Genomic DNA, 12,145 nt, shown 5'->3' with positions numbered 1-12,145 from the left:
CCTTACAAAACGTGACAACTGATGGCAGGCCATCGAAAAGTCACTATTTTACCTATTGTGTCTTTTTAGATTATTCTATTATACTCGTTTCGCTTTTTCGAAATTACACTATATGAACAAAAGTATTGGGACACATGTTCATTGACTGTTTCTTCTGAAATCAAGGACATTGAAAGTAGTTTATCCTGCTTTTGTTGGAGTAACTGTCTCTACTGTTCAGGGAAGAAGGCGGCTTTCTACTAGATTCTGGAGGAGCACTGCTGTGAGGATTTAATTGCATTCAGCAACACGGATGTTGGATGATGATTCAGCCCATCTCATCATGCCCAAATCCTCAATTCATCCCAGAAATATTGGATGGAGCACAAACTATCATTCCAGAGAACACAGTTCTTCCACTGTTTGCCCAATACCAGATATTGGCTAAAGGAGTATAAAGAGAGAGACAGTCCTGGTAGAATCCTATTCCATTGGCAGTACTCCTCTACAGGGTCTAGACAAGCTGTGTGTGTGTATGTGTGTGTGTGTGTGTGTGTGTGTGTGTGTGTGTCAGCAATTTGTGCCACTCTGAGTCTCTAAATGCAATCGTTAGAAGGATCGCCCACAAACTTTTGCACCTATAGCGTATTATTATTATTTCTCTCTCTTCTGTGACGCACTCTGAGCTGTATCAGATAAGTAACATTTATTCTTTGCTGATTAATTTACAGACTAGAACAGTTTCATTATGTCTTTGCACCGTTGACAATTACTAAAATTAAACAGCTCAAACACTGTGTACATACAGAGCAAGGGTGTCCAATTTCCTGCTCAAACACACCTACTAACCCTGCTAACAGAGTTGGATAAGCAGAGTTTGAACAAGGAAATGACCAAATGGTGCTCCTTGACCAAAATCGGGCACTTCTGACACTGAGAACTGGGTGTAAATGTTTGTGAGGTTGGGAAATAAAAGGGCGCACTCTTTCTGATGAAGGTAAAAACAAAAGCTTGGCTTACCGGAGGCCAGTCGCGCTCTGGCGATGGTAGGCGAATCGGGTGGTGGGGCCGGCACTGTGAGGTAATTACTCATCTGTGATATCTAAACGAAAATTAACATCATTTAAGAATTAAAGCAATAAAATGAGTGGATCTACATATATTATACAAGAACCAGCTAATTTCACACACTGTATTAAAGCCCAATAAAGACTAGTGGTGTAACATACAGACTATAAAGACTACATTACATTTGTTCTATAACCACTTACAATTTTTCGGCATTGATCATAAATTATTCAGGATCTACTGTAAATGATTCAGTATCTACCATTAATTTTTCAGTATGCACTATGAATGATCCAATATTCATTATAAAAGATGTAGTAACTGTTATAAATGATTCTCTATTAGCAATTATTCTGTACATATGATAAATGACTCCCTAAGTACTTGATTCTATAACTAATATACATGATACAATAACTACAAATGATTAACTAACTGCAATTAATGAATCTACTCGTATCTACGACACATGACTCGTTTTTATAGATGCTTCAGTATCTACTATAAATTACTTTGTATGTATTATAAATTGCTTCATGATTTCTTTGATTCCTTCGGCAATGTTCACAAAACTTTCAGCTGACAGACAGCTCAAACATATCTTTTAAGTGGAACAGAAAAGAGTGGAAAATGGCAATATTCATATTATGTAGGTAATATACAATATATACACAATAATATATACTTAAAATATTACAGATATCTAAATGTTGGCCCCTAATGTAGCTTTACTAAACTCAAAACAGTGAACAGCATTCAAACAATTCTGGTATGCTGGTACTCTGCTAATTGGTGTGCTGCAACACTAATACTGTTGTCCACACTGAGGCTTAGTCTGTGGTTTAGCGTTATAATCATACGATCAGCAACTAGTCAACATCAAGTTTAACTCCTTAAACCCTGTTCGCAGGCCTGTCCTTCAGTGCTTCACCCTCATAACTGCAATGCTATTATCATTACTCTCAACCAAAATAGAACCCGGTGGGAAAATATGCAAAACCGTTATCAAATCATTCCTAGTGGTTTCTGCATTATGGTTAATAATTGAATAATAAACTTAGGGTCAAAAAATTTAAGTGTCATTGCTGAGCAGTAAAGAAGAGAGGTAGACATAGTAGTAAAGCAGTCTCTGCAAACTCTAATGAACACCATTCTATCCCCTGCTAGTTTACCTTTTTCTCCAGCTCCAGCATCTTTTTCTTCTTTATGAGAATTTCGTTCCAGCCGTCCTCGTATGGGTCAGCCACCAACGTGTGCCTGTTGTAAGATTGCAGCTGTCGAACAAAAAACAACGAAACATTATTGTTATTATTATTTTTATTCTTTCCTTTCTTTTTTCAATGCAGAAACCCTCTCGTTGTTGCATGGACTCACTCTCTGGCGTGTTTTCTGCAGGTTGTTGCGTAGAATCTTCCGGATCTCCTCCTCTCGTCCTTTTGATATCTGAGGAAGTGCTCTCTCTGTAGGTTGCTTCTTGGGTTGGATATTTCTACAAGGGAATAAAACACAAAAACCATTGAACACAAACAATGTTCCTCACTCTTTTACTGGTTTACACCATGTGCAGTTGAACATTATACAGTACTGTTCAGGTGCCAATCATTCCTCTTAGCAATAAGATTTTCACTGTAGAAGCTCCAGATCCCATTAGAACAGATGCAGGTAAACATAAATCCAGTAAAAAGGAGAAACAAGAGCTTCTCATTCTGAAGAAAGTAGTGAGATCTTGTCGGTGAGCTAGTCTGAAGAACAGAGCTTGGTTCCTCCAGGTTTCTCCTGGACGCCCAATTATTATTGCCAATAATTTCCACCTGTTGTCTATTCCATTTGCACAACAGCATGTGAAATTGACTGTCAATCAGCGTTGCTTCCTAAGTGGAGAGTTTTGAGTTTTATTTACTTGGAGTTATAGGGTGTTGTTTAAGTGTTCACCATTATATTACTGAACCCAAAACTACATTTCTATGCTTTTATCACTTTTGGACAAATAAACCAAAAGACTCCAGACTTCTAAAGGGTTATGGAAGGAAGCGCTTACTGCATAGAGACTGTAGAGGGCATGGCAGACGGCAGCTTGACTCCCCCACCGCTCTCCACCAGCTCGATGGCCTGCTTCATCTCCATCTTGTGGTAGAATGCGATGAGCTGAGGCTCTTTGGAGCGCTCACCTGCTATCAGGCACTTCTTCACATACTTTTTATTAAAACGGTTCAGCCTGTTCGGGAGAAAATCAGAAGAAAAAAAAAAAAATGGGGAAAAAAAGACAATGAGAGGAAAACAGAAAGAAAGTGTGTGACGGATCGATTGTTTTTGATGTCAACCATCTCATCAACTGTGACGATTTCTGACATTTACTGGAGATTACGTTACAGAAATCGGCCTCAGCTACCGGAGTGATCTTCAATAAAGCTAATGCAGCAACACTGATCTTCAATTTCTTGTCTTGACAAATCCAAGGCAACATGAGTCATATGTCAGCGGCCGTAGTCGGAATGTTTTCACTGATTACATAAAATCTAATTCATCTCCCAAATACAGTCAGTCAGCTAGGACACTTGGTATCTGAAGGAAGCTTTTACCCAACATACCAGCACTTATAAAAATTTTAAATCGAGCAAGAATGTATTAGAGATAGCTTAGCAACTGGTTTGAGTTAAGTGTGTGATGGTTTAGACTAGGGTTGCGGCACACTTTTTTAACCTCACATTTAAGACCATGTATACAGCTGTGGAAAAAGTAGAACACCAACAACACTGAGATGGAGGTGACCTATCTAAACTAACACAACTGAAGAAATGTCTTTAAACATAATTTATAAAATGGAATTAATAGAAATGTATTTTCCTGTGAGGAAAAAGCTCAACACCCCACATTTATTACTACCTTAAATACATGTAGACCCAAAACCAGGTGCAGATGATTAGAACAGGGTTAGAGAGGATTCTGGAGGAGCCTCTCTTATTTAAACCTCAGATATTTAGCTTTAAACCTCAGACACTGTTGACAAACACGACTACAGTGACCACAGCAATACTCCTAAACCACTACAGTTTCCACAATACCTTGCTAATCCAACAGCTTACAGCTTTACGTTTCCAGGTGGTACTCAGTCTCGTCAAAATACCATATTTACCCTAACAGCCTTACTTTCCACTGTCTGTAAAATAATGTCCACGTGGAGAACATTTAAAAAAACAATTGACCCGCATGGCCAGATCAGACAGTCCTAGCAAGTTCAGCCCAAGAGCAGACCACAAGATGAGTATAGACGTCTCCAACAACCCTAAAAAAAACATCTTGCCACAGTTGAAGTCAAAAATACAGCATCTACCATCAGAAATCGACCACACAAGTTTGATTTTCACAGGAGACGTACTGCAGCCAATTCTAATTCAGCACAGACAACACAAACAAACAAAAACAAAAACCCACAAAGAACAAGACTATATACGTGTGTGTGAGACACTAATGTGCATATGTGATGCAGGAATGTGTTAGACAGCTCACTATCCATAGAGGCTTCACTATTCATCAGCATCGTGTATATGTGGAAGAAGACAGTAAATGCAGTCTACTCATATCTGTGGTATTTAATACACTCAATCATCAAGTCACTTTGTTTCCAGCGGATCTCAAACACACAGTGCCCTGCTTTAAGCTGAATCATGTGTGTTTGCAAATACTGAACTGTAGTGCTTCAGGCTACCAGGCCTAGAAGTGTCCTCCCTCAAACCTCTCCCAGGGACCGACTGAGTTCTCTTTAGGGGTTTAGCTTGTTTGTGGAACACAGTGGCTCTGTTGAGCACAGTCCCTCTGCTGACATCTCTCCCTCTTTAGCAAAGCTATATTGAGACATCTAATGTTTTTCCCCCATCTCATACTGTTGCACAACACACCGTATTACAGCATTTAGGATTATTACTGTCATTTAGTCATGTCTGAAAGCTTCTTCATTACTGATCTGGTATGATAGTACCTTTACAAAGCAGTACATACAAAAAATAGACCCCCCAGAAACACACACACAATTAGAAAAGCTTGTACGCACTTGTCTTTCCAGTGATGATGCCCGTAGTGTCCACATATGTCCTCAATGCCCGTCAAGAGGTGGTCCAAAAACTAAAGACACAAAAGTAAAGAGGAACAATAAAAACACTACATAAATTCACTACATAAATCAAAATTTCAAATATCATTTGAACACACACAAAAATTGTGATTCACAAAAGCTTTCCTAATAAAAACTTTATCTTAATTTTTACAAAAAATAAAAAATAAAAGTAATAATAATAATTAGCAATAAATGCAATTTTCTGAATTATTCATTAAGAAAGTCTCCATTATTTTCTTATGCCCTTTTTGTTGTTTTCTTCTGTAGCTGTTTGTAATGAAACCTTTTATTCTTCAAACCACAGCTTATGATAAGAAACATAAGACATTTGTAAGTTTACATTATTCAGTTAAATCCATGCAAACTAAAGGACAACAGAAAAAAAACTGAGCTGAAAGAGACAATGGGGGACTAACACAGTCAACAGAAAAACAAATCCTCTCTGGAAAACATGAGAACGTCGGAAAAGGCATCAGAAAGACATCGGAAAGACATTAAATTAAAAGGCATAAAAACCCAGGGTTTCCATAGCAACATTCCATCTCATAAGGGAGAAGGACAGATTTCAATATGAAATGTAAGAAACATTATTTTCTGTCTGGTTTTAAAAGAGCTATTTATTTATCCACAGTTCATGATCTGTATTCAGGCCAAATAGACATTCTAGAAACTGTGGTGAGAAATTCTGTTCTTCTCAACACTGTATTGTTATTATTATTATTATTATTGTTATTATTATTAGTAGTAGTGTCATATCAAATCATCATCATATACACTACACCAGCTCTGTTCCACACTCAACGCCTTTAAAAATAAGCCTACGGGCCTTGAGGCCGGCTTGTTGAAGGCATGATTACGTTGACGTATTGTGTTCACAGACATATAAGCTAACGGAGAAGTTAAGAATGTCTGTGACCCCATGGGACTTCTTAGTGTGTGTGTGTGTGTGTGTGTTGTGTGTAATTAGACTGCAGGGCATGTGATCCCCTAGAGTCATGGGGCGCTTTAAAATGTAGAGCTGAACTGGAGGGCGGTGCCGGAGATGTGAAGGGTGGGTGGAGGAGTGGGTAATGGTTATAATTTGACTTGCAAATAATTCAATCACATGGACGCAACCCAGGGGAGCGCAGTCAGTATCAGTAACTGCAGACAGAGACAGTAGGGCTGTGTTTATCTGCAAGAACCTGGTGATAACCTCAGTACCTTGATCTGGATCTTATGATTCAGTAGTTTGAGATATATTGCAATAATGTAAACAAGGGTGATCTGTTGTGATTTGTTTTTTTTTTAGACAATTGTCACAGTATTAAACACACCATCATCTGCATAAGATTACTTTTTAAGACAGAGTACAACACTACTTTCTAGTGGTCAGGGCTCAAACACAACACAAAATCTAAACACGTAACATCTAAACAATTAATTAAATATGAAAACTGTGTTTTTGAGAATCGATAAAGTATTGCAAAATATAATATCACAATACTCTGATATATTGACATTCTCACACTCCTAAGAGACACTGGGCTATATTCACCAATTTCCCCCAAGAACGCTCTTTAAGGTGGTCTTGAGAAAAATACAGATGTCTCCCAATTTGGTACTGCCAGTTAAGCCACCTGTTTGTAGCTCCCCCTAGCACTAGCAATGCGCCGACATTAGGAGGGTTCAAAGCCATGTATTTTTGAACTGCTGAGAATATGGCATCGCCAGACACGCTGAAAGGAAAGTGCCAGGTTCCCAGCTCAACCAATCCAGCTAACAGACAACGACCAACATCACTTACGAGTGATGAGGGGAGAGAGCGCCATCTACCCACCTGGAAAAACCATGGACGATTGTGCTCTCTAAGACTCAGGCTGCTATCAGCATTAGGCCATTCAAAGCCCCCTCATCAGACTCATGATGTGTTTTTAAGGAGCAGAACTGGTCACAGCTCTGCTCTGGGCGAATAGCAGAGTTGTCTCCTTACTGACTTGTGTTAGTAGAGTCTAAACTTAGAGGTATCTTTGGATTATCAGTCTATTCAAACTAGCTGAGGTTTTTCTAGTAAATAGCAAAGCACTTTTGTAAGTCGCTCTGGATAAGAGCGTCTGCTAAATGCCTTAAATGTAAATGCTCTTAGAATGATAAATCCCATAAATCCTGTCCTTGAACTGAATATATCCACAATACGAAAACACTGGTGAATATCAGAATCGTTGTATAAACTGAGAGAGTGAGTTTTTAAAAAGTTTCTCTTTTACTTAACGGAACTAAATGTACTGAATTCCTTGACTATGTGGGGAACCTACATTCAAACTGCAGTTCTGGACTGAACCCGCTCACTTTGGATTACTACTGTTTGAATAAAACTGTTGGCTTCTCTAAACTGTGTAAACCCATCGAGGTATGAAGGTGAAAATGGACATACAAACCTAAACCACAGTTCTTGTGCTAACTATCTGATCAAGTCGGATACTGATTTAAATCTCTGTATATTTGAAAAGGCACTCCTATTTAAAATCAGTGGAGCTGTTGTGTGCGCACATACCCTCAAAGATTATCTCTGTTCAATTCGGTGTTGCTCTATCTAGATGCAGCCCTGTTCTCAGCACTAGGCAGAAACCAAATACATGATCGAACATGATCTCAAAACACACCAGTTCGGGCATTTGCAATCGTTCCCCCCAAATGCACTGCAGTGCTGCAAGAAAACACAGGACATGTCCAACAGCAGCCAGCAGATGGCACTCAAACACACACAATAGTACAACAGGAGAGGAGCTTTGTGCAGTAATTTCCTTGAGATCAGCCTGAAGCACATTGTCCTCTCCGACCCTGATCTAGCAGGGAACTGGGATTTCTCACGTATCGAACAGAGCAAGCCCAGTCACGCTCCTCAGGAGAGGTAGATCACTTCTCCACTCTGGATTGAGGAGGTAAAGTATGCTTGATTGAGACTGATCTGTAATCGTTGTGCAGTTGAGTGGTCTTTGGGGAAAGACAGGGAAGAGAACACTGCTTACTTGGGTGTGAATCTCCTCGTTGATGGAACGCTTAGTCTCTTGTTTCTTTTTAACAGCCAGCAAGTCAACCAGAGGACGAATGGTCATTCCCTAGAAGAGAAAGCATAAACTAATTAGATAAGAGAGAGCACATGAACAGACTTTCACACAAACTTACAAATACAGTCATTAGGTAAATCAGTAAGTTAGTCAGCACATAACTAAGCCAGGAAGTTAATGAATAGGTAGGTCAGTCAGTAAATAAATCAGTAAGTTTACCAGTAAGCAAAGTCAGTACGTAAGTAGGTAAGTCAGCATGTCAGTATGTCCGTCAGTAAGTCAGTAGGTCAGTAAGTAAACTAGTCAGTCATTCAGCAAGTCAGTAAGTTATTAAGCCCTGTGCAAAACTCTGTTTGTCCACATTCATTTATATATATATATTTTTAAGTTAAAAGTATATTGTCCTACAGTTAAGGCTGTAACTTACTAAATTCTACTGTAATATTTGTTTAGATCTCCCCTCCACCCTAAACCTCTACACTTACAGCATTGCATTAATAGAATAACAGGATTACAGTGTCCATATCCCAGATTATCTAGTATGTTATATTTTTCTGCTCCCAGACAGTCAAACAGTCACAAATAGATACACCAATTTATATGCACTCTGTCCTATACTATCAATAAAGTCTTCAAAAACACTTCCCTTAGGTGTGTGTTTATCTTTTTCATTAATGCATTTAAAAATTTTATGCTCCACAGTTTAAATTCATTAAGTCTTTTTGATTTTTTTTTATTGCTAAGCCTTCTTAATAACTCATGATTAATCACCTAAATATTTGGAAGATTACTCAATCTCTTAAATAACTGATAATGAATCGAGGGCTGCTATTACATCGTTACACCCTTTGCACTCCTCTGGGGACAGATACTGAAGGCAGTAAATCTTCGTACCAGGTGGTGTGGCTGCCTCTCAAGGTCATTAAACAGGGTAAATCAGACCGTACCGCAGATTTAAATAATGAACAAACACGCGCATACACACACGCACGCACGCACGCACGCACACACACACAAACTTGCTCAACCTGCCACTTCCTTTCAGTCCTGCCAGCAGTGCACTCTCTGCATCTGAGCTTCCAGCTGGTGGTAACCAATGTAGTGCACACCCTTCTTGATCTAAATGCAACCACAAATGATCATGCAGTCATGCGGTCTCCACCCACTCACACTTCGAGTCTCCCTCTGTTTCACACATTTACAGATACCAGACAAGGTCTATTAGCTTGACTTCACTTATACTTAGGTGTTGTTAAAAAAATTACTTCCTTCTCAATTTCTTCTTTTTTGAAATAATCACATTTAAAAGATTGATCTAAATTTAGATTCACTTTAAAATAGGATAAAGACAACACTGGTAAACACACACTGCAGCTGTCAAGTTATCTTTCCATTCACTTGAAGATTAGGAATTATTCAAAATCTATATAATCCATGTGAAAAAGTAACTGCCCCCCCTAAACCTCATAACTAGTCATCTTTGGCAGCAACAACTGCAATCAAAGGTTTGGTGTTTAAAAACACTGTCTGACACCAATCTTTATCCTAAACTACTCATTAAAAATAAACATTGTTTGTTGAGAATTTATACAGCACAGCAGAACATATCTTAATACTTCGAAATAGGGCTGAACGATATGGTCAAATATGTTTAGCACAGTATTTTTATTTATTTATTTTAAAATCTGACAGTTTTATGGTATACCACCACATTTCTTTCACCCAATTACTGAGATTGTCTATAAATATTGCAGCTTATTTTTGTGACAAGTACACAGATAAAAAATAATAATAACTTAATAATGTATATAATAAAGGCTGAACTGACAGTGTTATAGTTTAATTAAAGTCTTTATTTTTATCGCTAAGCCTTCTTAATAACTTTCTAATGATTAATCACCTAAATATTGGGAAGGTTACTCAGCTTACTCAGTAACTAATAATTAATCAAGGGCTGTTATTACAAACTGACAGGTTTACTTGGCTCCCCAAAATGACAATCCATGCAGGAATCAGTCTGTATGAAACAGCTACGGATTGTAAACAGTGTTATTGTGTACAACTGCAAAAGCCTCTGAAAGTTAGCGGTGGCTTATTAACTACAAATACACAGATTTATATTGTATTATTGTAGCTTTTAAAGGGTTATGAACACTGAACACTTCAGTGCGGTTCTAACCCAGAAATATATGTGTTTTGAACATCACTGCAGCGTGGCCAGAGTGTCCAGGTGTGTGTGCGCTCGTGTGTGCGTATGTGGGAAGAGAGAGACAGAGCTCTTCATTGTCGCTCAGAGCCGCTGGTTAATGAGCTCTCCTCTAATCTCGCCATCGTGAGTTATTTTTAACCAGGCAGACTTAAAAAAAGCCCTGCGGCCCTTATGTAGTAAACGTGTGGCTTTTCTCTGATGCTAGTCTACTCTCGCTGAGGCCAAGCGTACGAGCTGACCGTGATGTGTTTAAACACAGTGCTGAATGCCTCAGTGCTCTCTGCGTACGATTTTAAACTACATGTACCGTGTATACCATACCTAGCCAGAACTACCTCTATCCTATATGGAAATTTTCTTACACCCCTAGTGAAAGTAATGTAAAAGTGCATACACAGGGGCTTTCCAAGCTACACGGTTTTTCCTCAGCTCTGTGTCTGTGTGAGCATCTCTGAGCTAAATTATCACCTCTTACTGCAGAATATGACTTTTGGCAGCTGTTCACAGGCTAATCCAAAATGACAGGTTTCCTCCTTTACCACCACACACACACACACACACACACACACACACACACACACACACACACACACACACCAGAGTAAGAGAATGCGTGTACAGCATGTAATTGTCTTATTACACTAGTTAATAAGTACTCTTGTAGGCTAGACGGGAACAAAAGCACAAAACAAATTGTCTTATTTGCCTACACTATAGGGACAAAAGTATTGGGACACCTGTTCATTACTTATTTTGTCTGAAATCAAGGGTACTTATAATTTTGTTTTTGTTTTTTTGATTAATTAATTAATTGCATTCAGTGATACAAGTGTTAAGTGAGATCAGGTTGTTGGATGATCACCAGTCATCCCCAACTCGACAACCCATTCCAGGAGTACTGGAAGTTCTTTTTTTGTACTGAGAGACGGGATTACTCATTTTATTCCTACCCTCATACACTTCAGAGCATGCAGATTTAACATGACTATCAGCTTCACAAGGAGATTACCCTAATCACGCAGGTTAAAGTACTGGTACTGTCACGCTCATCCGTAAACCCTCAGCCATGAGCAGTGCACTCACTGAATACACCCTGATGTGTACACCACCAACATTCACTGTAACAACTTCTGTTTAACAGTCGCAAACAGCAACAGTCCAACTGCTACATAAATGAGACTGTTCAAGCTGAACATGCTTCATGACGGTCTACACGCACATGGGTCCAGTGTAAAGTTCACTAGGAGTAATTTTAGATGAAGAAAAAGGGAACATAGCGGTCCAATCAGAACAGGCTTTCTGAGGTTTTAAGACATTCTTTCATGACGCACAGCTAGGGTGACCACACAGCCTCTTTTGCCCATGCATCTGGACATCAACTTTATGAACATCTGATACTGTGACACTTAGTGCCAACATAGTGGCATTAAATCTCATTTATACAGTACTTTTTCTGCTTTCTTAAACTACGATCAAATGTATGTAAAATTACAATAATTATATGTCCATACCAACTTAAGTTTTTGTCTTTGTAATTTTAGGGTACATTTCAATAACCAGGTCAAATGACAAATGGCAACAATGGCTGCAAACAAAAAATGCAGAGTCAAATATTCTAATTAAAATTCAATGGACAAACAATAAATAAACAGCTTCACAAAACGTGACAATACTACAAAAAAAAAAGAAATTTTCCCCCATGGGTCCTGGCACCGTCTATTTACATACAGG

At 38.7% G+C, this 12,145-nt stretch overlaps 1 protein-coding gene across 1 annotated transcript in view; it reads right to left on the bottom strand.

The window, feature by feature from the left end:
- slc9a1a (solute carrier family 9 member A1a) overlaps window positions 1-12,145 on the bottom strand; it is a 51,308-nt gene that overhangs the window by 6,960 nt on the left and 32,203 nt on the right. The window contains exons 6-11 of the mRNA XM_072692471.1: window positions 8,167-8,256; window positions 5,096-5,166; window positions 3,086-3,262; window positions 2,422-2,536; window positions 2,220-2,321; window positions 1,000-1,081 (exon numbers count right to left, since the gene is read on the bottom strand). Of these exons, the coding sequence (XP_072548572.1) occupies window positions 1,000-1,081; window positions 2,220-2,321; window positions 2,422-2,536; window positions 3,086-3,262; window positions 5,096-5,166; window positions 8,167-8,256 (637 nt within the window). The remainder of the gene's footprint in view (window positions 1-999; window positions 1,082-2,219; window positions 2,322-2,421; window positions 2,537-3,085; window positions 3,263-5,095; window positions 5,167-8,166; window positions 8,257-12,145) is intronic.

The sequence above is a fragment of the Salminus brasiliensis genome, chromosome 1 (genome assembly GCF_030463535.1).
Source record: "Salminus brasiliensis chromosome 1, fSalBra1.hap2, whole genome shotgun sequence".
NCBI classification, from domain to species: Eukaryota; Metazoa; Chordata; class Actinopteri; order Characiformes; family Bryconidae; genus Salminus; species Salminus brasiliensis.
The sequence above is the reverse complement of the archived record's forward strand: the minus strand, read 5'-3'. Positions and strand labels throughout refer to the sequence as shown.